Consider the following 24,416-nt stretch of genomic DNA (forward strand, 5'->3'; position numbering starts at 1 on the left):
TGTATGTTTGCATGCATAATGCACGTGTATGCTCAATGTCTTTTCCTTTCCTTAATCCTCTCCACTAAGTTCTGGTATTTGGATTTGGGATGTGCTTTTTATATATTTTTCGATTTTTATTTATTTTTTTGTTAATCCTCATCCGAGGATATTTTTCCATTGATTTTTTAGAGAGAGTGGACGGGATGTGAAGAGACACAGAGAGAAAGATCAATGTGTGAGAGATACTGATTTGTTGCCTCCTGCACTTGCCCTGACCAGGGCCCGGGATCAAGCCTGCAACCGATGTACATGCCCTTGACTGGAATCAAACCCAGGACCCTTCAGTCTGTGGGCCGACGCTCTATCCACTGATAGAATGGCTGGGACTATGATGTGCTTTGATACTGTATAGGGAAGACATTTTTTTTTTTTGGTTTGTTTTTTTTTACCAAAGAAGTAATTCTGATATCCCTCTTCACACAGCTTTGTCTGTGATTTATAGTATATGACTGAAAAATAATATGCTGGTTTTAATAGGGATTTTTCTTTTCTTCTTCTTAACTTCTCAAAGCATGGTCACCTGTTTCAGAACCAGAGTATTATATAAGACATCTATAAATGTGAATTCCTGGCCTCCATCCCAATTTCCTAAGTCCAAATCTCTGAGGGTTGAACTCCCAAGTACATTTATACAAATGGCTTTGGAGATTCCAGTGTGTACTCAAGTTTAAGATCCGTTGCCCTGGGGTGCACTGTTAGCAGGAAAAGTACACTGTGAAAGGTCCCTGGGTGGAAAGCTAGCATCTAAGTCCAGGACTTTTCCTGTAATGGGCATGTGCTTTTGGAATGAGTTTCCTCTCCCAGATCAATAGAGCATGAGCATTTTAGATTTCAGGGCACAGGAAGAGATTCATTTGTGAGTCACCAGAGCAATATGTGTGCATTGTAGCTGACTTACATTATTTGAATGAGCACTTTTAAAAATAAGTATTTTCCCAATTGTTAAGTAAAATAAATCAAATAAGCAAAATTAAAAGCTTCTGTAATGTGCTTCATAAACTAATAATGATATCAACTCTTAGCATGTACAACCTTATTTATGGCAATAATTGGGTTTATATTCCAAATATGGGTTTAAATCCAGCTTTTAGATTAATTTTACATTTATATTCACCTTTTGTATATTATAATACACATGAATTAAAATGATAATGTGATAAATTTTAGTCACAAAATTTACTATTTAAAATATTATTGAAGGATATTAAATCAATACTGATTTTAGCCTTTTACCCTACACTATAACCAAATCTTTATTAAATAGGGAAAAAAAGTAATTTCTTTATTCACTGGTACTAAAGTAACTTAGCAGCTAATTTTCAGAGTAATGACTGATTTCTAATTCTTATTCCTGTTTCTCTTTCTTTTTCAAGCCCTCTCTCTCCCACTTTTCTCATTCTTTCTTGCATTACGAGGCATGTAAAATGTTTTTATTATTATCACTAAAATTTGTATTTTACTATAGAGGAGTCTATCTGATGAAGATAAAATAATGGTTCATATGTTCTTTTACGTATTTTTAAAATTTCTAAAGGACTACTAGTTATGGAATATCTATACCCAAGAAGGCTACCCATTCAGCTGTAGATAAAACTACAGTTGCCATTGCTATTATATATAATATATAAGCCCACTTTGATATGTCAGTATATGTAATTTCCTAACATAAACAGGTGTGTGGTTGGAAGAAAAGTAATCATATAGAGAATTCTTATATTCAGCTATTTTGTCAGATACTATTCTAAATGAGTTAGAGTCAAATTGTCATTTAATTTTCACAAACATCTTACTAAGAAAGTATTAACACTCCCATTTTATAGAAACTGCAACCTAAGTGCCCTCACCCTATAAGATTCAGAGCAAGGATTTCCACCCAGAGCTGCCTGAATAAAAATGCACTCCCTTTCCCACTCTATGATGCCGAAAGATTAGGAAAGGTTAGGAGCGGTGGCTCTACCTGGGGCCCAGATGCTGAAAACCCTTCATGGGGCTGTTCTGACCAATACTTTGGAATGCAAACTCCCTTGAGCAAGCACTTGTTTGGCATAGTTTCACCCGTGGCCTGTCTGTCTAAGGTAGTCGGCGAATATTAAAATAGTCCTATAATAAAATAGCACTCAGTCAACCGTGTAGCCTCCTTAGGGAGGGGGGCAGAATAGCTCACTTTCCCTGGAGGGCCTGAGAAAGATCAGTTTACAGGCGTATGACCCTTCTTCCTTCTCTCCATCTTGGTGCTGAAAATACCGTGGTAACCATCAACCATCATCTCACAGCCTGGGCGGAAAACATAACCAGGGCTCCTTTGCTCCTGCACAGAGAACATACCCGGCCCTTTCACTGGCCTGGCTTCTGATTGGAGGCTGGTTGTTTCGGATAATGACCTCCAGGACCCCTCTGTGGGTTACAGCCTGTTTCTTTAACTCTTACTGCAACTCAAGACACCTGCAGTGGGGTGTGAGAAAGAGGAAAAGACCAGTATTTTTACACCCCCAGGTACCGGGAGCACGGGAGATTGACAGCATTCCAGCTACCTGAGTAGTCAAGGGCTGGCAGCTTCCCATGCATCCCTTCCAGTCCGGCTGCTCGCTAAGATGAGGGATCTTCTTCAGTACGTGGCCTGCTTCTTTGCCCTGTTCTCTACTGGCTTCTTGGTTGTAGCCACCTGGACAGACTGTTGGATGGTGAATGCCGATGATTCCCTGGAGGTAAGAAGTCAGCAACTTCTTTTTCTCACTCAAGCCCTTCCACATTTTCTCAAAGTCTCACTGCCTCACTGTGTTCACTGGGATTGATGATAATTGCCAACATGGACGGATCAACTCTTTATTTACTACTTACTGAGTCTTCACATTTCAACTCATTGGATCCTTGCAGTTAATCTATGATGTAAGTATTGTTGTATTCCATTTTGCAGATGAAGTAACTGAATAATTTCTTTTTTCTAAGGATAAATTTATAAAAGGGTAATAATATAACCTCTATCACTCAGCCCTCCAGAAATTCACCTCTTCCATTGCTGTATACACCAATTTAAATAACATTCCAATAGCACCTTTCTTTCTTTTTCTCCTTTTTATTGAATTTATTAGAGTGACACTGGTTAACAAAATTATACAGCTTTCAGGTGTACAATTCTATAATACATCGTCTGTATACTGTATTGCATGCTCACCACCCCCAGTCAAGTATCCTTCTTTTTCCTTTTATCCCCCCTGTACCTTTCTTTACCTCCCTCCACCCTCCTCTCCTTGGCAATCCCCACACTGTTGTTGGTGTCCATGAATTTTTCTTGTCTTTTCTCAATCCCCCCACCCCTAACTACCCCCCAACAGTTTCTTAAACATAAATTTGCTAATCTTAATGACAGCATTAAGAGTAGCATGATAGACTTTCTTAAAGAATGGTAGTCTAAGAAATTGAGTAATGAAACTCAAGACATATAAAATCTATTCAATCAGTATGCTATAGAAAAATGTTATTTTAAGAAGTTTCCAAGTAGGAGAAAACATTCTGTGGGAAAGCACATCTTCCAGTGTGTCCCAAGGTACAGGGAGTAGACACAGATTTAAGAAACCCTTTCTTAAAAATGAGTTGCTCTCTGGAACCAACTGTTATGCAAGAATGAGTGAGTAGTTGACATTTGAAGATTTTATCTTTCTCACTGGAGAAGCTCAGAAAGAAGTAATTTTGGAGTTTAAAAGCATTTCCTATGGCTATCGGAATGTGAGAGAGATGGAACTGAGTAAATATCAAAATCAGCTACTATTCATTAGTAAGGTTCAAAAAGTGTAGGTAAGAAAAAGAAACAACATATCAGGACCTCCAATAAAGACTATATAGCAACCCAATATGTTCTTGTATGTACATCTGAAAGAAACAATTTAACAAATGCTGTAATATCACCTCTATGAAGTTTAGGAAAGATACCTGAGGGCAATGGTAGCTTTTCCCCCTAATTTTATTTATTCCACTCTCAAATGGAAGTTAGAAATGAAGGGTAATAATCTTTCTATTTTGCTGTGTATTATTTCTGCCATTTATTTTTTTTTTCTTGCTTTTAATTTTTCTTAGACTTCTACATGGCATTTCAGAACCAATGGAGTTATAAAAACTTCTTTAGTGCCAAAAGTTATATTTTTGAAAAATTTAATAGAACTACTGTAAAGAATGTCCACTATACCTGGTGCATTTTATCTGGTCATGCAAATAAGCAGTGAATGAAGACAATGCCCTTTGAACAATGCTCAGGGGAAATGCAGATAAAAACATCTGCGGCCATTAGCTTACCAGAATCTGGACTGTCAGGAGTAGGTGAATAACACAGTAATATATTGGACTTGAGCAGACTTAAAGTTATGTTTTTAAAAATATACAACATTTCATCTAAAAGCATTGTTAAAATATTTTCCAAAACAATTTGAAAATCCGTCTGCTTAAGCTAATGGAACTGCTAACTTCACTTGATAAGAAATGGGAGTTTCGAAAGGGTCAAGCCTTGCTGGAGAGATTGGGAGTCCTGGCACTTAAAGTGCCTTCTTGCTTTTATTTTACTACCTCCAACCAATTTGCCATCTGCTCTGGGCAAGAACACTTCTAGCTAAAATGAATGGAATGAGTAGTCTAGGTTATTCACCTCGAGTAAATCCTTGCTAACCTTGGGCAAGCTCTAGTGAGTATTTCTTAGCTTCTTCCTCATTTCCAATACTTGAAATATATTGCTATAAATATTCCCAAGAAGCCTCCACATTTAAAGAAAGAATCTGTAACAGATGAGGCTCCTTCTCTTCCAACAATCTCTTTATTTGCCAGTTTTTTAAAGGGACATGAATCTTTCTTAATAATTGCTCCTTCTATGGGCCAACATATGGAATCATACTATTATCCATAAATTTGAAGGTTGTGACACTCACTGACTCAATTATGCTGCTTGTCTTGCTTCCTTCCTCATATATATGTATTACCATTAGTCCATATTAACAACTCGCTTTAAACAACTGTTGAACAAAAGTTGGCACCACAAAGGTGCTTTAAATAAAAGCATGCTCATAGAAATTTTTTTTAAAGGAGTGTTATGAATTTCTAGCGTTGTTAATCTTTTAGGACGATATAGGCTTCAGAGTTGGAAAATGGTATCCATAGCTCAATTCAACATTAAAAAACCATGACATATATTCCATATAAAAGGTACTATGCTAGTATCTACTAGGGGAGATAAGGATAAAGCAAAAATGAGTCAGGCTGACAAGAGTGTACATCTAGTGAGGAAAAAATATGCACATAAGTCTATACCAAAAGACATAGGCCAATTCATATTGGAGAAAGAAATGAACAAGATGCCAATGGTGCAGAGAAGATGGAGTGATTATTTCCTGTCACTGGTGCAGGCCTTGGAGAGGAAAAGCATCTGCACAAAGCTTCAAAAAGATACAAAGGATTTCAAAAGGTGAAAATGGCAGTGGGGGCCTTCCAGACAAGAAGACACATGACAAGGGAAGCATGAGCAGAAACTCAGGGCTCATTAGAGGATCAAGATTAGTAACAGGGAGCACAAGCAGAAAGAACCTCAGAATATCACACAGGGTCCTTTCGCCTTACTTCTACCTGCCTTGAAGAGTGAAGTTCTTTGCATTAAGTAAAACATCAGGGGAAAGAAATAGCACACAGAGGCATAGCCCCAAATCGAGGACCAACCACCCTAAGCTACCATACTGCTCCTGTCTTTACTAACTCATTTGTCTCTGGGAAGATAGTTGTGGTGAAGAGAATTTGGATTTTGAGATTATTCCAGTCTGTGCTTGTATCTTATTTGTTTTCTACTGATTGAGCAACCCACACCTCCTTTCTTTGGCTGAATCATAAGATGAAGTTGAACTCAGTCATTTTAAGGGCCTTTTCAGTCTTCACTTTCTTTAACACCAGGACTCCTTGGTTATGACTATGTCTGCAATCCCAGAGAGATGGCCAGTCACCCAATGTCTGATGGCATTTAGAGCCTCCCTAGAAATTTCCACTAGTAGTTTAGAGTGAATATTCTCCATTTTTCTCTAACTTCATAGGCTCTTCTTTTCTTTCTCCTACTCCCTCTCTCTCCTTTCCTTTTTTCTTTCTCCCTTCCTTCTTCTTTCCCTTCTTCCCTCTTTTTCTTCTTCTTCCCTCTATCACCCCCCTCCTTTTCTTAAAGTCCCTTATGTATGCTCTTCCTCTACTTTTTTTTTCTTTTTCTTCCCCTTTCTCCTTTATTGGTTTATTTCCCCCTTCCTTTCTCCATTTGTTTCTATCTTCCTGCATTTCACAAATATTCTTTGACACCTACTATCTACCTGGTACTGTGGGTACAAGATTATGAAGTAGAATGAGACCTGGATATTCCTTAAATTGCTCCCCGCATATTGTGGAAAATAGTGAATTGATAGTTATAGTATATTCTTGCAAATAACTCTGAGTGGCTAGCTCACTCAATTATGGATAACCGATGAAGTCTACCTAGAAGAAGAAATATCTGAACTAAGGATTTGAAGGATAGGTGAGTGAAGAAGAAGTCGAGTGTCCCAAGCACAGGGAATTGTGTGGGCAGAGATCCAGGTGTGAGAGCGCTGTATTTTTGTGGCTTTGTATATATTTCAACATGATTAGAGTTTCCAATGTATTTAAGAGAATATAGGAACTAGATCTCAAGGACTTTGAGATCATTTAAAATATAGATGGTATACCATAGGCAAGCATGTTTCAATGTAAACAAACATATACATGTATTTTAGAAAGATCAATCATTCTGGCTGCTTGTGGAGAATGCTGGGAAGCAGTGAAATGAAGTATTGGGAGAGAAATTAGACTTTTGCCACAGAACAGGAGGGAAGCGACAGTGGTCTGAGTTAGGATGGCAGCAAAGGAGACATGTGAACATATGGGAAATTCTAAAGAATTCAAGTTGATAGAATTTGTAATTGATTGCATGTAGAAAAAGAAGGCTGATGAAGAGGGAGGTGAAGAGGTTGAAATCCTTTATTGTTTGGGGGCAGTTGGAGGACTGGTGGAGTCACTCACCTAGAGCTTAAATGGAGGACAATTAGTCTCTATGCAGAAGTCACCGAGCAGCAATGTCCCTGAATCACCCCACAATTTTATCTTGTTGAGATTCTTATACAGCACCTCAAGATGGGATAATATGATGCTGTATGGTGGGGAGGCCTACAGGTTGGACTTGATGTTAGAAGGAACTGAGATTAAATCCCATCTTGCCAGGTAGTAGCTGTGTGAATTTTGACAGGTGTCTAAGCTGCTATAAATTGCATTTCCTCTTCTGCACAGAGAGACTAAAACATGAACATTATAAGTGTCTTGTGTGGATTAAATGAGCTTGTGTACCACAGTACCAGGCAGATACAAGTCAGTCAATAACCATTAGATATATTACTGTCTATTTGCAGTTTTTATCGGTTTGTTTTTGTTCTGGAGGAGGAGATGACATTTTATATAATGTTCACTTAAAGGTGAAATATGACATTTAAGTTCTATTCCTATTTTTGCTATTGATTTTCTTGGAGAAGTTTTGTTTACTTCTCTGGGCTATGGTTTGCCCATTTTTATACTTATGATATTTTTTTTTGTCTAACCAGGGGAATAGGCAGACAAGAAAGACAAAATAGCGTAAGTTATCTATTAAATATTTTTTTAAAAGAAAATAAATTATGGATATTGTAATTATCCATTATCCACACTGAAATAGGAAAGTAGTTTCTTCACAAGATTACTGGTCTCAACTACCAGAGGGGAAAAATGTTTTCACAAGATTATTACATTTTCAGTTACTCTTTTGTTAATTATTGACTGAGAACCTGCTATACACCATGCACTGTTATAATTAAAATTTGATTACCTCAATGAATGTTTCCCACATTTGAATTTATTTTAGCTCCATCACCAGGTTCTCCCCTAGGATTTATATTTTTTCAGACATAAAGTAAATATTTAAAAAATCTATCTAGTGTGTACTCTGATTATTTATATACTACTTTTACTTTCCAACTGATTTTAAACTCCTTCATTGCACATCTGAGGCTACAGAAATTCTTTCATCGATCTCATGCTCTTCTATAGCACCTAACAGGGACTTCCAAATAATAGAAACTCCCGATTTATTTGCTAACATGAATTGATTGGGTAACTATTAAGATACTTGCCATGCCTATTAAAAGGATGAATAAATGAACGTGAATGAAATACAACATAAAGTGATCTTTGGAAACTCATATTGAGCCCTAAATGAGAAGTATCTCTGTAGGGACGCCAACACTATTTTTAGGCAAAATCTTTTATCTTGGTACAACTTCAATTTTCTCAAGATATGGATTTGGTTTCTCTTTTTAATAAGATAGGCAAAGATCTAATCCCCTGGGATGCATAATAAAGTTGATGAAGAGTATATTCTGGTCCATAGTTTTTCTGCCTGGTATTTCAAAGAGAGAATGAAATGAAGAAGAGAAGCAAGAAGTAATGATTTAAGTTGAATAGATGATAATAAAATTAGTATTTTATTAAAATACTGAATCAGTAATTTAATGATAATACTAATTTTATTATCATTTATCCAATATAAATTATGATCTGTCATTGGGCAGAAATCATTGCAGAGTTGTGACACCATACTTTCATATGCATGCTAAAATTATTAAATGTGTGACTTAAATTGAACAATAAATGCTAAAATTGAAATATTTAGATAGTTCTGATATGTAAATTAGGTAATTTAACTGTGAAGACAACAAGAATTATATTTTACTTAATATGTTTGTATTATCCTATTTTTACTATTTATACTTTCAGCCAGTGCTCCACTAATAAGCAGGCAGAGATAAACCAAATATATTTTAGCAAATAAACTCATGGTACAAATATGGAGTAGAAAGGAAAGGTGGTGTCCATTATGCTTATTTTAATCTTGCTTCCTCATCCTTATAAATATTTGTCTTGAGTTCTTTTAGACACTGGGAGAGTAAGAAAGGTAAAAGTAAATATTAAAATAAAAAATTTAGAATCCTATGATAAAAATTCTAATGTATTTTATGTTAAAATTGAAAGTGTTTCAAGTTTTAGAAGTAAAACATCTTATTTAATATTATTCAAACTTACTTGGTCAACACACAATGTAATACATAGCTGATGTATTGTAGAATTGTACACTTAAAACCTATGTAATTTTATTAGCTAATGTTACCCAATTAATTTTATTTAAAAATTAAAATAAAAACATTTGCATATTGATAAATATAATTAGATAAATATTGGAAACAGGTATGTTGAATCTTCAATGTAAAGTATGTTAGCATAAGGATAGTAAATTACTGTTAAAACTATTATTTCCTATATGTGTATGCAATGTGGTTTTAAAAATACATTTACATTTATTTTTTTATTTATCCATTCTTCTTATGTATATTTACACACAAATCAAAGTAGATATGCATTTATATTAATGAATACTGACAACGAAAAATTATATTTGATAGTGGTTAACCAAAAATTTTACTGTGTATACATGTCCTATGTAACTGAATGAGAAATAAAATGCCAATTAATTAAAGTATTTTTAAGTTTCTCTAATACTACATATAAAATATGTGGAGGCAAGACAAACACACTCAAAACTACACTGAATAAGACAAGGCAGGCAAAATTGTGTTGGGCTGCTTGTATTTCAAAAGTAATAAGAAAGAGAAATTGGCAAAGACTAGGGGAGAGAGACCTTGATGGGAAACTGGTAAAGAGATCAGAATAAGAAACTCCAGGATTAAGGAACTAATTTATGCTATGAGAAACTTAACTGGGCAGAGTCATCCTCAATATGGTTTCCAAAAGCTTTTTCTGAGTGGTATCCTGTTCATGTTGAGTATCATGGTAAATACTTTTTTTTAGCCAGTTGACCAGATGAGATCCAGGCTGACACCAAATCTGTATAAACTCTCTGGTGTAAATAATAGTTAGCTCTTGGATTCAGGTGTCCTAGTCTATTCCGTTAAGTTGAAAGCACATATTAAGCATCAGTCCATTATCTATGCCAAAGATTAAATGAGAGTTATTGTGTGTGTAGAAGATAGATTCACTAATCTCCACCCCCCAATAAATATTTATTGAGCATCTATTATGTAACCAAGGAGGAGGGTCTGTCTCAAAGGAGGAGGCTCCTTTGAGGAAGGTATCATACCTGTCTTGGTCATTGCTGTATCCATAGCATTTAGTTAGCCTATTGACTGAAACATGACAGACATTCAATGAATATAATGTGAAAGATGACAACGACAGATGTACATAAATGCACATACAAAAGATAATTTAATATTGTAAGTGCTAGAGAACAATATGGACAGTTACTCTTACCTGGGAAGAGATTAATTCTAGTTCAGAGCATGGGAGAAACGATATCTTGGAAGTAGGATTTGAATAATAGGTAGAAATTTGTCAGCTTGAGTTCAAGGGAAGTTATTCTCATTGTTATATACTATCAAGGGAAAATTCAAATGCCTACAGAAGCAAGGAAGCCAACATTCAAACTGGTAGAATAGTGTAGACCCTATGAATACAAATGCCACCTAAATGGAGCAACTACTTACCTCATGGTAATTGTTGCTACATTGAACCAGGGAGTTCAGGTGGCTACACTGACCACGTTTCCAAGGGAAGCCAGAAATATGGACTGTTCTGTAAAATCTCTATGCTTCACTATTGGCAGCTAATTAATATTAAGAGATTTCTGCTGGCCTTGTGCTTGTGTACTTTCATTGTTGTATCTTGGATAAACTTTTCATAATTTAGGAGATAATACCTTCTCTAACTTCAGGATCAATAGCTATTTATTGACATAATATACAAATTCCTCTAGTATGGGTTTGTATATTATTTATTAATATATAAATCACTTATTAAAAGAAAAAAACTTAAATTAGGGATCACCTATTTTGGACAACCCTGTGAGGTAAAATTATTAGTTAACATTTTTCATTTTTGTCCTTAAAGAAAGGTTAAGCATATATTCTAAGCATTGGTTGGCTTTTTAAGAACCTTGTCTTAAAACTTTTAAGAACTTATATCTGCTTGGCTTTTAGAAAATTCTTAATAAGCCATTGTACAATACAGAGATAAGTGAACAATATACATTGTAGACAATGAAGGATTTCTTAAATATGCCAAATAACATAAAATCTTTTAACCTTGTCTTTTATGCACAAAGGCACCTTTAAGAATGTCTCCAGTAAGTGCTATATTAACACAGAAGTTTAGTTAATTACAGCCACTATTCTCACATACCTTAACTGAGTGTGAATACCAAGCAATCTAATAGTGTGCCCCTGAGCATTAATACCTAATGAAATTGGAATCCTTGTTTCCTCTAATGAGCTCATTGCTTTTCTAAATATGGTCATTGCAGGTAAATGATCAATAGCCTTGAAAAATGACACTACTACTGGATTATGTTGGCATGAAAGAAATATTCCTTATGTAAAAATAAGTATTCTCACATATACGTATATCTCAGGTGACTTTCTAAATAATGTCATGTATAACAAGAATAGCCATAGTAGATTGGATGGGTTGTTTTAGTGGCTGAGTTAGAAGAAAATTGTAGATATTCATTCTTTGATTATAAAGAAGTGACTTCAAATCCACATAACCTAGCTTAATTTGAAATAAATTGGATCCCGTGTGTTTCTGTTAATAGAAAGACTGACAGAAAGTCTGTTTTCTGTTATGGTATGTACTAGAGGCCTGGTACATGAAATTTGTACACTGGGTGTGGGGCAGGACCCTCAGCCCGGCCTGTGCCCTCTCGCAGTCCGGGACCCCTCAGGGGAGGTCTACCTTCCAGCTTAGGCCCCATCCCCCCGGGGCCTAAGCCAGCACTCAGATATCCCTCTCACAGTCCAGGGCTCTTGCAGCGTGGACCCTTCACTCCTTACCACCCGCCTATAGCGGAGGCAGAGAGGCTCCCACCACTGCTGCTCTGCTCGCCCGCCATGAGCCCGGCTTCTGGCTGAGGGGTGGGGGGCGCTCAACCAGAAGCTGGCTTGCTGCTCCTTAGCTCTGGCACCACCTCCCACCCACTGTTTGGGGGGCCAATTTGGGCCAGGCAGGCTGGGGGATGGGCCATGGGAAGTTGAGGCATCGTGGTCGCACCCCATCCCACCTCTGTGGAGGAGCCAGGACCACGCCGCCCCCTCTCCCACTGCCTCTGCGGAAGTGGGGGTGCCAGGACTAGACCTGTGCCACCGCCTCTCCTGCTGCCTGTGAGGAAGGAGAGGTTCAGGGACTGCCATGGCTGGCCTGGAGGCACAGGCTCACTGGTCCCACCCCCTGCCACTGTTCGTTCAGGAAGGTCATTCTTGCCTCAGCCCTTGCAGCCATGGCTTCATCTGGAAGGATGTCCAGAAGGACATCTGGAAGGACATTTGGCTGTCTGGTCTAATTAGCATATTAGCTATTTATTATATAGGATAATAATTATAGCATCTTTTTGTTATGGTATAATAGCTGAGTAAAAATAATATTTATTGTTTTTGTTTCCTATGGTTGTCATAACAAATTACCACAAATCTGATAGCTTAATGTTGATGTAAGAATGTCCAAATCTTCAGAGTATTTTATAAGAATTTATTTGAGCCAACCTGACAACAATTGCTGGGAAGCAATATCTGAAATTCTCCAGAGAATGACAGTTTGTGGTTTCTTTTATACATTTGGAATTAAGGAGGGAACATAAAGATGACACGGAGGTGGGAGAAAGCAAGTCAGGGGTTAGATTGCAGGATTGTTAACACAGTTATGTGTGTTCTCTTGAGGGTGGTTATACTTCTCAGAGCTCTGAAAAAGAGCTTTCCAAAGGTGTGTTTACCTGGATGCACTAAAAGAATGGACAGTGCTTGCTGAAGGCAAAGATAAACCTACTAAGGAAGTTATATGGCCCAGCCTGTGTGGCTCAGTGGTTGAACATTGAACTATGAACCAAGAGGTCACGATTCAATTCCTAGTCATGGCATATGCCCGGTTGTGGGTTCAATCCCTGGTGGGAAGTGTGCAGAAGAAAGCCAATCAATGATTCTCTCATCATTGATATTTCTATATCTCTCTCTTTCTCCCTTCCTCTCTGAAGTCAATAAAATAATAATGATAATAAAAAATAACAGAAAGGCAATTATTAAAAAAAAACTTATATGCCTGGGGTATGACTACTCACCATAAGCTGCCCAATTGTGCATTTATGGTCAGATCACCCTGTGAGGTTACTTTCAGTCACTAGAATTGCTAGATTTATTTACAGAGCCTCCCATTTTTGGTCCACATTCACGCAGATAAATTCATTATCTCACAGTTCTAGAGGCCAGCAATTTGAAATCTGGTGTTGGCAGGGCTTCACTGTCCCTGGAGATTCTAGGGGAGAATCTATTCCTTACCTCTCCCAGCTTCTAGTGGCTGTGGGCATTCCTCGACCTGTGTCCACATCACTTCCATCCCTGCCTCTGTGCTCACATTTCCCCTTTCTCTTCTATCTGTGTCTCTCCTCTGTCTCCTATGAGGACACACCACTACATTTATGGCCTAGCCTGGTAATCTAAGACCACCTTTTTATTTCAAGATCCTAAACTTAATTACATGTGTAAATCTTTTTTTTTTTTTATTTTCCCCCAAATTCACAGGCTCTGGGGACTAGGATATGGACATATCTTTTTGGTGACCACCATTCAGCTCCTGACATCTACCTTTCTCTACTGTCTTTATGGTTAGTCAGGAAAGCTGAACAAAGTCACTACTCAGGTTATTATGGTGTTTAAGTTATTTATTAATATATTAATATTATCACTTACTGAGAAATTGTGTGTGTGTGTGTGCACTTTTTAATTCTTATAATCTTTTTAGCATTATCTCTTCTATGCAGATAAAGAGATAGAGGCTGAAAAAAGGTAAGATTTTGGTCAAGATACAACACAACGAATAAATGTCAATTTATACTTAAAGTCTCTATGTTTTCAACTATAGCTTAAATTTACATGTTCACATGTTTTTTAGAAATTAGAAATTGATGTGTTAAATTTCACAAGATAGATTTTCTTCATTATATTTTTGATCTCTGTGATTCTTTAGTTTCCTGAAATAATACTCAATAAATTTCAGAATATCACTTTCGGAGATTTTACCTCAGGAAGAGCAAGCCAAAGTGAAGTTTTATAGAATAATGGCCTTTAGGATGAGAATAAATTTTGGGCTTACTGCTTCACCCAAATCTGTCTTTTAATTTCCATTAATAGTGTAGTTTAGCCCAAATGGATTTGGAATTTAAAAAATGGGTGTTAAGCATACCTCAATGCTTAAGGCCATATGCACAGCTTTGGTGTTTGAATCCTATCTTCTCCATTTACTAACAACTAGAGGCCCAGTGAATGGAATTCATGCATGGGAAAGGCCGGCCCCCAGCCCAGCCTGCACCCTCTTCAATCTGGGACCCCTTGGGGGATGTCCGATTGGGCCTAAACCGGCAGTTAGACATCCCTCTCACAGTGCAGTACTGCTGGCTCCTAACCACTCGCCTGCCTGACTGCCTGATTGCCCCTAACCACTCTGCCTGCGAGCCTGATAGCCCCCTAACTGCTCCCCTGCTGGCCTGATTGATGCCTAACTGTTCCCCTGCCAGCATGATCATTTCCAACTGCCTTTCCCTGCTGGGCCATTCGCCCCCAACTGCCTTCCCCTGCGAGGCTGAGGGGACTGGGGGACTGAGGCTGGATGAGGTGGGGCTGAAGGGACTGGGGGACTGAGGCTGGATGAGGCAGGGCTGAGGGGACTGGGTTCCACCATCTTGTTCCACTGGGTTCCACTTATGGGTGCTGCCATCTTGTGAGGTTGTGAGAGTCAATTAGCTTATTCCCTCTTTATTAGCTGTGGACACTGCCATCTTGTGAGGATGTGATGGTCAATTAGCATATTCCCTCTTTATTAGATAAGATACTTTCTTGAGGTTAATCACTAACCTTTCCTGTGCCTTCTTTTCCTTATTTATAAATAGACAATTATAATGATGTGTCATAGGGTCCTTTAAAGAATAAATGAAATAATAATATGCTTAAACAGCAACTGTTTGTAGTACAAAATCAATATAGAAGTATTAATTATTTGACCCAGTAATCTCACTTCTAGGAATATATCCCAAGAAATCAGAAACACCAATCAGAAAGAACACATGTACCGCTGTGTTCATAGCAGCACAATTTACAATAGCTAAGATTTGGAAACAGCCTAAGTGCCAATCAGCAGATGAGTAGATTAAAAACCTGTGGTATATCTACACAATGGAATACTATGCTGCTGTAAAAAAGAAAGAACTCTTACCTTTTGCAACAGCATGGATGGACCTGGAGAGTATTATGCTAAGTGAAATAAGCCAGACAGAGAAAGATAAATATCACATGATCTCATTCATTTGTGGAATATAATGAACAACATCAACTGATGAGCAAAAATAGATCTGGACATATAGAGGCATCGAACAAACAGACCGTCAAACCTCAGAGGGAAGGCTGGGGAAGGTGGGAGGAGAGTAGGAGATCAACCAAAAGATTTGTATGCATTCATATAAGTATAACCAATGAGTACAGACAGTAGAGGGCTGGGACATGTGCTGGGAGGTGGGAGCGGCAGCGGGAGGTCAGTTGGACTAAAAAGAGACATATGTAACACTTTAAACATTAAATAATTTAAGTAAAAAAAGAAGTATTAATTATTATCAGTTAGAAGTATTTCACATAGAAAGTGATCAAAGACATACTACATTTGAAATTGTGGTGGAGTAGCCAGCAGCAGAGTTTGGTAGTTTTATTTGGCACACAGCACAGCTTTAAAGCAGAACACAGGCCAGAGAGTGTCCAAGCGCAAATATTACCCATTAGAATTTTCTTTTGTAAGTCAAAGTGTTTTGTGTTCCTTCCTTTCTTCTTCACACCAATTGTAATCCCTGTGCCTTTGTATTTCTCTCCTCACTCTGCTCTGTTACTTATTCTTTCTTTAAGGAAAAAAATTAAGTTTTCATTTTCCAAGATAACTCTTTCTAAATCTTATCTATTTCAGATTGCCAAGGTAATTGAATCAGTAATTGAGTCAACAGAAACAATCTTATTAGCTCTGTTTCATATGCATGAACTCTGTCAAGAATACTGGGAACTATTTTCTGTTGGCATGTTTACAATTCTAAGAAATCTATTGTGACTTACAATTTAGAGATAAAGTATGGGCAGGCTCAGAGCACTGGTAGCTTTTAGCTCTAAGTAGACCAAGAATTATCTGCACAGCATTTCTAACTAAGAGTGGTTTATGGCTGTCAGATTGTATAAAATTAATGCTAGTGTGTTTACATCCACATCATAGCGTAAGCAATTGTAGTCTGTCAGTGGAGCAGGGAGGAAGAAATGGTGAGGTCTTTCTAGTTCACTTATTTGTGTTTTAAGATATAGCTTTCTGTGCCAATTACTTTAAATTTATGAACCTCATTTATAATAACACTTGTCTTCATGGAACCCAGTGTCCATGATGAAGACAAATTAATGATCATTATTAATAGACTCAAGATGTCAACAGTTATTATCTAATGTTATATTGATTTTGGGTGAAGGGGTGAGTAAATGTCAGCACAGGAGAGTGAAATGAATTATCTCCATGATAAACTATGGATGATGGAACCACCATAGGCATCTGCATATGCTTAATTTTGATTTTTATCCAGCTGAGGCATGACTTATCCCTCCCACCCCTATACAGAAAGTGAATTCACTTCCTGGTGGGGAAAGCCTTTAATTCTTAGTGTTTAAGGAAAAATACTGTAAAATGCATTGTGTTTATTGTAAGGGAAATTCTGATCATGCTCGTAACCACTGTACTTTGCTATCAAACTCACAACAGCCGAGCTCTTCCTTTGCTCAAGGGGAACTAAAGTGTGTCTGCATGAATTGTTTCACACCCTGTCTTCTCCCATGTCTAGGTGAGCACAAAATGCCGGGGCCTCTGGTGGGAATGTGTCACAAATGCTTTTGATGGAATTCGCACCTGCGATGAGTACGATTCTATCCTGGCTGAACATCCCTGTACGTATACCTTAGACATTCCCCACGCAGGGAGGGAATACCCAAGAAAATTGAACTCAGGTTTCTGTCATGTGGTTTTTTTGTTCTACAGTACTGTATGAAGGTTCTTTCCAGTTTTAAATATTTTCATTAGACATTTAGTTTATTTCTGAAATGTGAGTTGAAACATTTTAGAGTATTTTATCTTTTCCAATGTGTTTGTAAATTCCTTAGAGTAAAAATATTATGTTATTCATTTCTGCTTTTCCCCCAAAGACCTGGCATAGTGCCTTATACACAGTAGGCTTATAGTAAACATTTTTGAAATTGAAACGGATTCTTCAGGATGCTTTGATTTTATGATTAGAATTGACAGGTTAGATGAAAAGTATTTCAGAGATAGCCTTTAACTATGACTGTTCAAATAAGAAGTTTATAGCATTTCAATGGAAGATTTGCTATAAAAAGAGAATTGGAGATAGAAGGACAGAGACAGAAAGAGACAGATTAAAGCAAATTGGTATTAGTTTTTTTCAAAGTAATTGGCAGGTGATGGTACCACAGGGTTACTTCTTTTCTCAAGATAAATGAAAAGCAAATCTTGGAATGTGACTTCTCCCCGGAAAGCTATTCATCCAGGGCAAAGAACCTAAAAGGATTTCAGTGCTGTAAATATCTTCCCCTGGCATTTGGGATTTGAGTGCCTGGAACATTTTTTAACATAATTCATAAAGACTTTATTTCATCTTTTTAAAAAAAGACCTCTTAATTCTTTCCCACTTTCCCCTCTTTGCACTAACCTAGTTCTACCTACAAAGAAGCATGATTTGGTCAATAGGAATATAAATTCATGTGGTCACTAAGCTATTCCAGAAATATGGAGGTATGGATACAGCTGAGAAAAAAATGAAATCTTTCAACATATTAAACACTTATGCAAGAGGAAAATAAAATCACTCATGAGCACACTGCACAAGAGAAAACCCACTTTATATTTCAATGTTCCTTTTGTAACTTTTGCTTACACTATCTCAGATTTTTCTTTTATTTAGTCTTACCAATTAGTTGCAAATAACATTGAAAAGATGCATTAACTTTCTTTAAAAATCTCTACCATATACTTAAAGACAATGGAGATGAAAATGTATTCTAGAAAATATTATAACTATTCCCTCTATGTTAGGGTGTTACTTATGAGAGTAGGATTTTATTTTTAGTCTTTGATATCTTTTACACAACTATAGTCAACCAAAGATAACCTTTTCCATTATCCTGTAAACTGAAGTATGAAGACCCAGACAAATACTTTTTTCCCCAGGGTTCCTGTTGATATAGTTCATTTGAGACTCCCCCACCCCCACAAATTAGAATATATTTAATATTATTCTGGCAGCCAAATCTCACACAATCTTCAAAAGAAAGTTCCCGGCTAACCTGCATTAGCAACCTGCTTGCAGTGCTACTATCTTGGAATTGGCCTAGCCATGAAGCACCCGGATGACCTCATAAGCATGAGTCCTAGAGTTCTGCAGAGCATCTGGATAATGCTCTGGGTGGGATCGAGGGTCAAAGACGGGAAGACCAGGACCCACAATGATTTCAGGGCACCCCATCCAGATGGTGCTCCTGTTACTGGGTCATCCCAGGTTCCAAAAAGGCTCATAGAAAACTTCAGGCGAGGCACTCCAAAGTGTGGGGCCCCTTGGCTTGGGGTGTTGAACAGGAGTCCCACTTGTGTATATCATTTGATGATCAGGAGTATCTGTTGAAATATAAAAACTAATATTACCTCATGAGTTACATATTATTTTCTTTCCTCAATTTTGAGAAAAGTCAGCCTTAGGTTTAGCCTAAATTTGAAATTTGAGCCTAGTTTTTTAAAAATAATGCTAAATTTTGAGACCTTAAAAATTCCATTCTAGAAATGAATATATACTCACATTTTAATAACACAATAATTGCTTATAATATATATACCTATTAATAATGTAGAAGCTGATTTTATGCATTGATTTTTCTCTTGCATAGATCATAAAAAGATTTTTTTTGCTTTAAATAAGAAAAATTGACCACATTTTTGTAAGCAACCTATTACTAAATAGGCCCTAAATTTACCTCATCATTGGGGGAAATTATTTATAGTGCAACGGAACCCCAAATCACTATGAATATAAAACCTAATTACTATATCATTAAAGGAATAAATTTTATTACTCCTCTCTATTAGTCAGCTAAAGGACTAGTAGTTCTGACTTTGGGTAATTAACCCTCCACACATTGTAATGAAGTCTTCCTATTGTTAAATTATCTTAACCATCACTCATTTAGGAGGCTTTCCCATTGGAAGGTGCTTCCACTGCAGGAGGTGATTGCTACTCTTCTACTTCTAGTTTCCTTATCTTCTCTTAGCTGTGCCTTCTACTATTTATTCTCACTGCCTGTAGCTTTAAAATATGCTCAGTTGACAATGCAAATGAAAGGGTTAATATGATGTCTTGGCCATGAACAAATGAGGCTTGAAGGAATGTGAAAGAGCATATAATCTGTCTTCCAGAAATAGTCTATTACGGTTCTCCCACCTGCTTAAAGTCGCAACATACGTATTAAAATTAATTTTGCTCCCCTATATCAAACTTTAACAAATTATTTTTAATATTTTATAATAAAAGTTCAAACAAATATAGTGGTCATTTATTATTGAATATTCACTGAGTAACTTCTGCATAACGGATATTCTACTATGAATTCAGTGTTCAGTTATCATACTTGTGAACAGGATTCAGTCCAGAACAGGAAGCAAAATAGAAACATTTATTTAGTCCCCACTGTATACCAGGCATTTTTATAGGAGGCAACAAGACTAAGTGATAATCAGTGCTTAAACAAATAATACTGTCATAGTCTGATAATACATGTCAATAGTCTGATAATATTTCTGTTTTATGAGAAATGTAAAGGTACTCATTTCTAAACTCATGTAAATTTAAGTGTACCCCTTTCAGGTTGCCTGTGTTTTATGCCCGTCTGTGAGTTAGTATGTTTCCTTCCTCTGAGTATGCTGTAACCACCTGCCCCGATCTTGCAGTGAAGCTGGTGCTGACTCGGGCGTTGATGATCACTGCAGATATTCTAGCTGGGTTCGGATTTATTACCCTGCTCCTGGGTCTCCACTGCGTGAAATTCCTCCCTGATGAGCCATACATCAAAGTGCGCATCTGCTTTGTGGCTGGGACCACATTATTAATAGCAGGTACTGGTCTGGATTAGTGGTAGGGGTAGATATATGCAGCTAAGATCCTTTTTTAAAAATTTGTTATTATTGACAGTATTACAGATGTTCCCCAATTTCCTATCATTAGTCCCCCAACCCTGCCCCACCCAAGGCCTTCACCATACTATTGTCTGTGTCAATGGTTATGCATATATGTATACAATTTCTTTGGTTAATCTCTTCCTGTATCCCCCCCACCCCCCAACACACACACACACATACATACCTCTGAGATATGTCAGCTTATTCCATGCATCCATGCCTCCTCTGGACCTATTTTGTTCACCAATTTATTATATTCATTAAATTCCACATAGAAGTGAGATCATATGATATTTGTCTTTCTCTGATGGCTTATTTCACTCAGTATAATATTCCCCAGGTTGTCCATGCTGTTGTAAAGGGTAAAAAATCCTTCCTTTTTCCAGCTGAATAGTATTCCATGGTGTAAATGCACCACAACTTTTTTATCCACTCATCCACTGATAGGCACTTGAGCTGTTTTCAGATCTCAGCTATTGTAGGTAACATTGCTATGACTATAGGGGTGCATATATTCTTTCTGATTGGTGTTTCAGGGTTCTTGAGGTGCAGGAGAAGGGTGATGTTCTGAAGTGGTCATTTTAGGATCGTGTGTGACTTCCTTTTCTAAATTGAAGGAGTAAAAGGCACATTCACCAGTCCTGCTTTCTTTTGCTTTGGAATCAGATAATTAATCTTTTTTTGTTAATATGGCAGATCAAGATTTATCAAAGTCCTCAAACTATTTTTCAACTATCTTAAAAAGCTGTATAATGCTTTAATTTAAAAAATAATTTCTAATGTGATTATTCCTGAAGTTAAATTCTCAGTTAAGCCCCAGATTAAGCCTCCTTACGTCCACCCCCACCAATTCTTTTTAGCAATGAATTAAATTGTGCCAAGACCTATAATAGACTTCTCTCATGTGCCAACCCATTTGATCATAAACTAAACAATAAGCAGATAATATTATTCTCTTTACTTAAGAAGCACATGAATAAATAGAGTTCTGAAGACTAATAAATCAAACATGACTAATAAGCCATAAGTCAAGAAACACTTCACATGATATTTATTAGTGAAACAGCACAATTAATATTGTACTCAGGTCTGTTGTCAACTTCAAAGCTTAGTCTTTCTCTACCACAACATGATGTCATCTTTGGATCTTGATGCAAGTTTGGAGGAAGCATCCTGTTGAAGAAACCAACAGAAATATCCTCCAGTGAGAAAACTGTCTTCTTTTATGCTAGAAGCAAAACGTTAGCAAAGCAAATGGAAGTGAGAACCTGACCAGGCACTCTAGGTAGTGAATGGATAGAGATTGTGCCCCCACAGCCCCAGCTTCATCTGGAAGGTCGTTCGGCTGTCCAGTCTAATTAGCATATTATGGTTTTATTAGACAAGTTTCTTAACCTGACTTCATTTTCTGATCTGCAGGATAGGCAGAAGCCCGGGCAATAATATCTAGTTTGAATTGCTCTTGTGAAGATCCAATGTATGCAGAGCAAGCTCATAGCAGAGAGCCTAACCTATCTCCAACTCAAAACCGGGTTCTCCCTGATTTTTTCACGTGCAAACATTGAGTCAAGGCCCTGATGATCCTTAGATTGTATTAAAAAGTTACAAGAATTTAGCTATTTTTAGAATGAGCTAAATTTAAAGAAAACCACGTCTACAGAGAAAATCCTAGTAGGAATGGCTGAAGAAAAAAAGGACTACATTTAAATTGCCAGATATGTCCAAAGACTTGGAACCAACATTTAGTATGAATATTTACATAGATTCTAAGTTATAACAAAAGGAATTTCCATTCTAAACCCATTGGTTACAGTATTATAGAAAAGGCATGATAGGGTATACCCTATTATATAAAGATTATATGTTCATGATCTGGTTCTTCTTAAAAACTGTATTAAGTAATTGGGAGAAGAATGCAATGAAATGGTGGTTTAAATAGATATCACAAACTCCCGAGAAAAAAATGTGAAAAAACATTTTGGACACTACAAGTTTCAGAAATACCCTTTTCACATAGTCTTTTATCCTCCGGTCCCCCATTGTTTTTTGCATCTAGGCTCTGACTTGCAATTTATTCCTTTAAAACAAGAGGACCTTAGTGGCATCACTTCAAGCCAGTCATTTGTGAGATAGACTAATTTAAAAGGAATACATTTTATTTATAAGGGATAAATTCTATTTACAAGGAATAAATTTTCTCTGTTTATTCTTATATGTGGAGGTGATAGGTAAGAATTTGTTTTAAATTGAAGACAATTTTTACTTCAGTTACTAGTTTTTAATGTCAACACACTAAAATGAATGACTTTAAAAACATTAATTTCCATATGAGTGTGTGTTATGTAGTTGACATGGCTTTAACCATCAGTCTGGGTGGTGAAGAAGGGGAGCTATAGAATGTTCTTAAAGACATCCACTTTCAATTAAAATATTGATATAGAAAGAACATATGTTATTCATTATTTGTCTTAAATTTTGTGTTCTTTCTCTTCCTTAGATTTTTCGTTTGTTTTAATAGTTTTCTTTCTACAATACTAAAATAACATTGGAAAGAGAAAAACTAAAGAATACCATAGTGACCATTTTAGATTTACAAAAACAGATGAGCACTGCACTCTTATTTTTGTATTTCTGAGATGTAGTTTGGAAGAAATACAAGATAGGCAGCCACAGGAACACATAAAAGAGGTGACCACAATTTGAGTTGTTCATGAATCCACAGTATCATTTATTATTCCTCGCATAATGCCATCTGTTTTGAGAAGCAGGATTTAAATTTAGAAAAGACCTGCATTTATTTTTTTTTACATCTTCCTTTTCTTTTAGGTGCCCCAGGAATTATCGGTTCTGTGTGGTATGCTGTTGATGTTTATGTGGAACGTTCTACTCTGGTTTTGCACAATATATTTCTTGGCATCCAATATAAATTTGGTTGGTCCTGTTGGCTTGGAATGGCTGGGTCTCTGGGTTGCTTTTTGGCTGGGGGTATCCTCACATGCTGCTTATACATCTTCAAAGGTAAGAACAAAATAAACTAGCCTACTTCTCTGCCTCCAGTATCATTTTCCCCAACCCAATGGAAACACATCTCACCAACTCAAAATAATGTTATTCCCTTGATCTCTACTCGCTGCCATTAAAAAATTCAGTTGTTCAAGGACAACTCATTTCTAATATTCAAACCTATTACCCAGTTAGTGGTACATTTATTGAAAAAAAGTCCCATAGCTACAACTGTCTAATATCCAAACATATAATGGTTAATCTGATGTATCATAATCTTATATCTCTCACTTCACCCAATCTATTATGTTTATATCTGGAGTTAAATAGAGAAGTAGACTGAAAGGCAAACCAAATATTTGTTGTTAAAAACTGCAATTTGGTTTCTAAAAATACCACTTAAAAACAAAAAGAACTCTTCTCTTTATCAAGAAAAAAAAAGAAAATACCTGGCTCAATTTTGAATCTAAAATTAACTTACAGGATAAAAATTTATATTGTCATCTAGAGGTCTTCTTAGATGATTCTTTCTTAGAATTTGTACTAGTATATTCTGTCACTTTTGGAGAAGAATATGTAAATTGACATTATTTTATTTCCCAAAGTTTACTCAGCTATAATTATGTTGATATCCCTACAATTACCTCTCCTAAACAGATGTGGGACCTGAAAGGAACTATCCTTATTCCATGAGGAAGGCCTATTCGAATGCAGCTGTTTCCATGGCCAAGTCATACATAGCCCCTCGGACAGAGACTGCCAAAATGTATGCTGTGGACACAAGGGTATAGAGTGCTGCATATCATTCTGTGTTTGTATGTTATTTAATTAATCAATAATTTCAGGTGAATAAAATAACAGGCAAACCAAGGAACAGTTATTTAAACTTAATGTTCAACTAAATTAATTGTGCAGCTTAATAAAAAAAAAGTTTGTCACTTCTTTGCTATTATTCTCATCTT

General features: G+C 36.7%; 1 protein-coding gene across 1 annotated transcript; it reads left to right on the plus strand.

Annotated features, from left to right (window-relative positions):
* Positions 1–2,249: 2,249 nt before the first annotated feature.
* CLDN16 (claudin 16) lies at positions 2,250–24,416 on the plus strand. The gene is made up of 6 exons (XM_006765872.1): positions 2,250–2,560; positions 2,596–2,747; positions 17,057–17,159; positions 20,224–20,388; positions 23,278–23,469; positions 24,112–24,416. The coding sequence occupies exons 1-6, from the start codon at positions 2,419–2,421 to the stop codon at positions 24,243–24,245; spliced, it is 888 nt and encodes a 295-aa protein (XP_006765935.1). The 5' UTR covers positions 2,250–2,418; the 3' UTR covers positions 24,246–24,416.

The sequence above is a fragment of the Myotis davidii genome, unplaced genomic scaffold, assembly GCF_000327345.1.
Source record: "Myotis davidii unplaced genomic scaffold, ASM32734v1 scaffold41, whole genome shotgun sequence".
In the NCBI taxonomy this organism is placed as follows: domain Eukaryota; kingdom Metazoa; phylum Chordata; class Mammalia; order Chiroptera; family Vespertilionidae; genus Myotis; species Myotis davidii.

Bases quoted from the DNA above. Each gene is read 5' to 3' on its own strand.
- CLDN16 (XM_006765872.1), top strand. From the start codon at position 2,419: ATGACCTCCAGGACCCCTCTGTGGGTTACAGCCTGTTTCTTTAACTCT. The intron at 2,561-2,595 runs GCATTCCAGCTA...AAGGGCTGGCAG, and splicing joins GGGAGCACGGGAGATTGACA to CTTCCCATGCATCCCTTCCA. The intron at 23,470-24,111 runs GTAAGAACAAAA...TCTCCTAAACAG, and splicing joins CTGCTTATACATCTTCAAAG to ATGTGGGACCTGAAAGGAAC.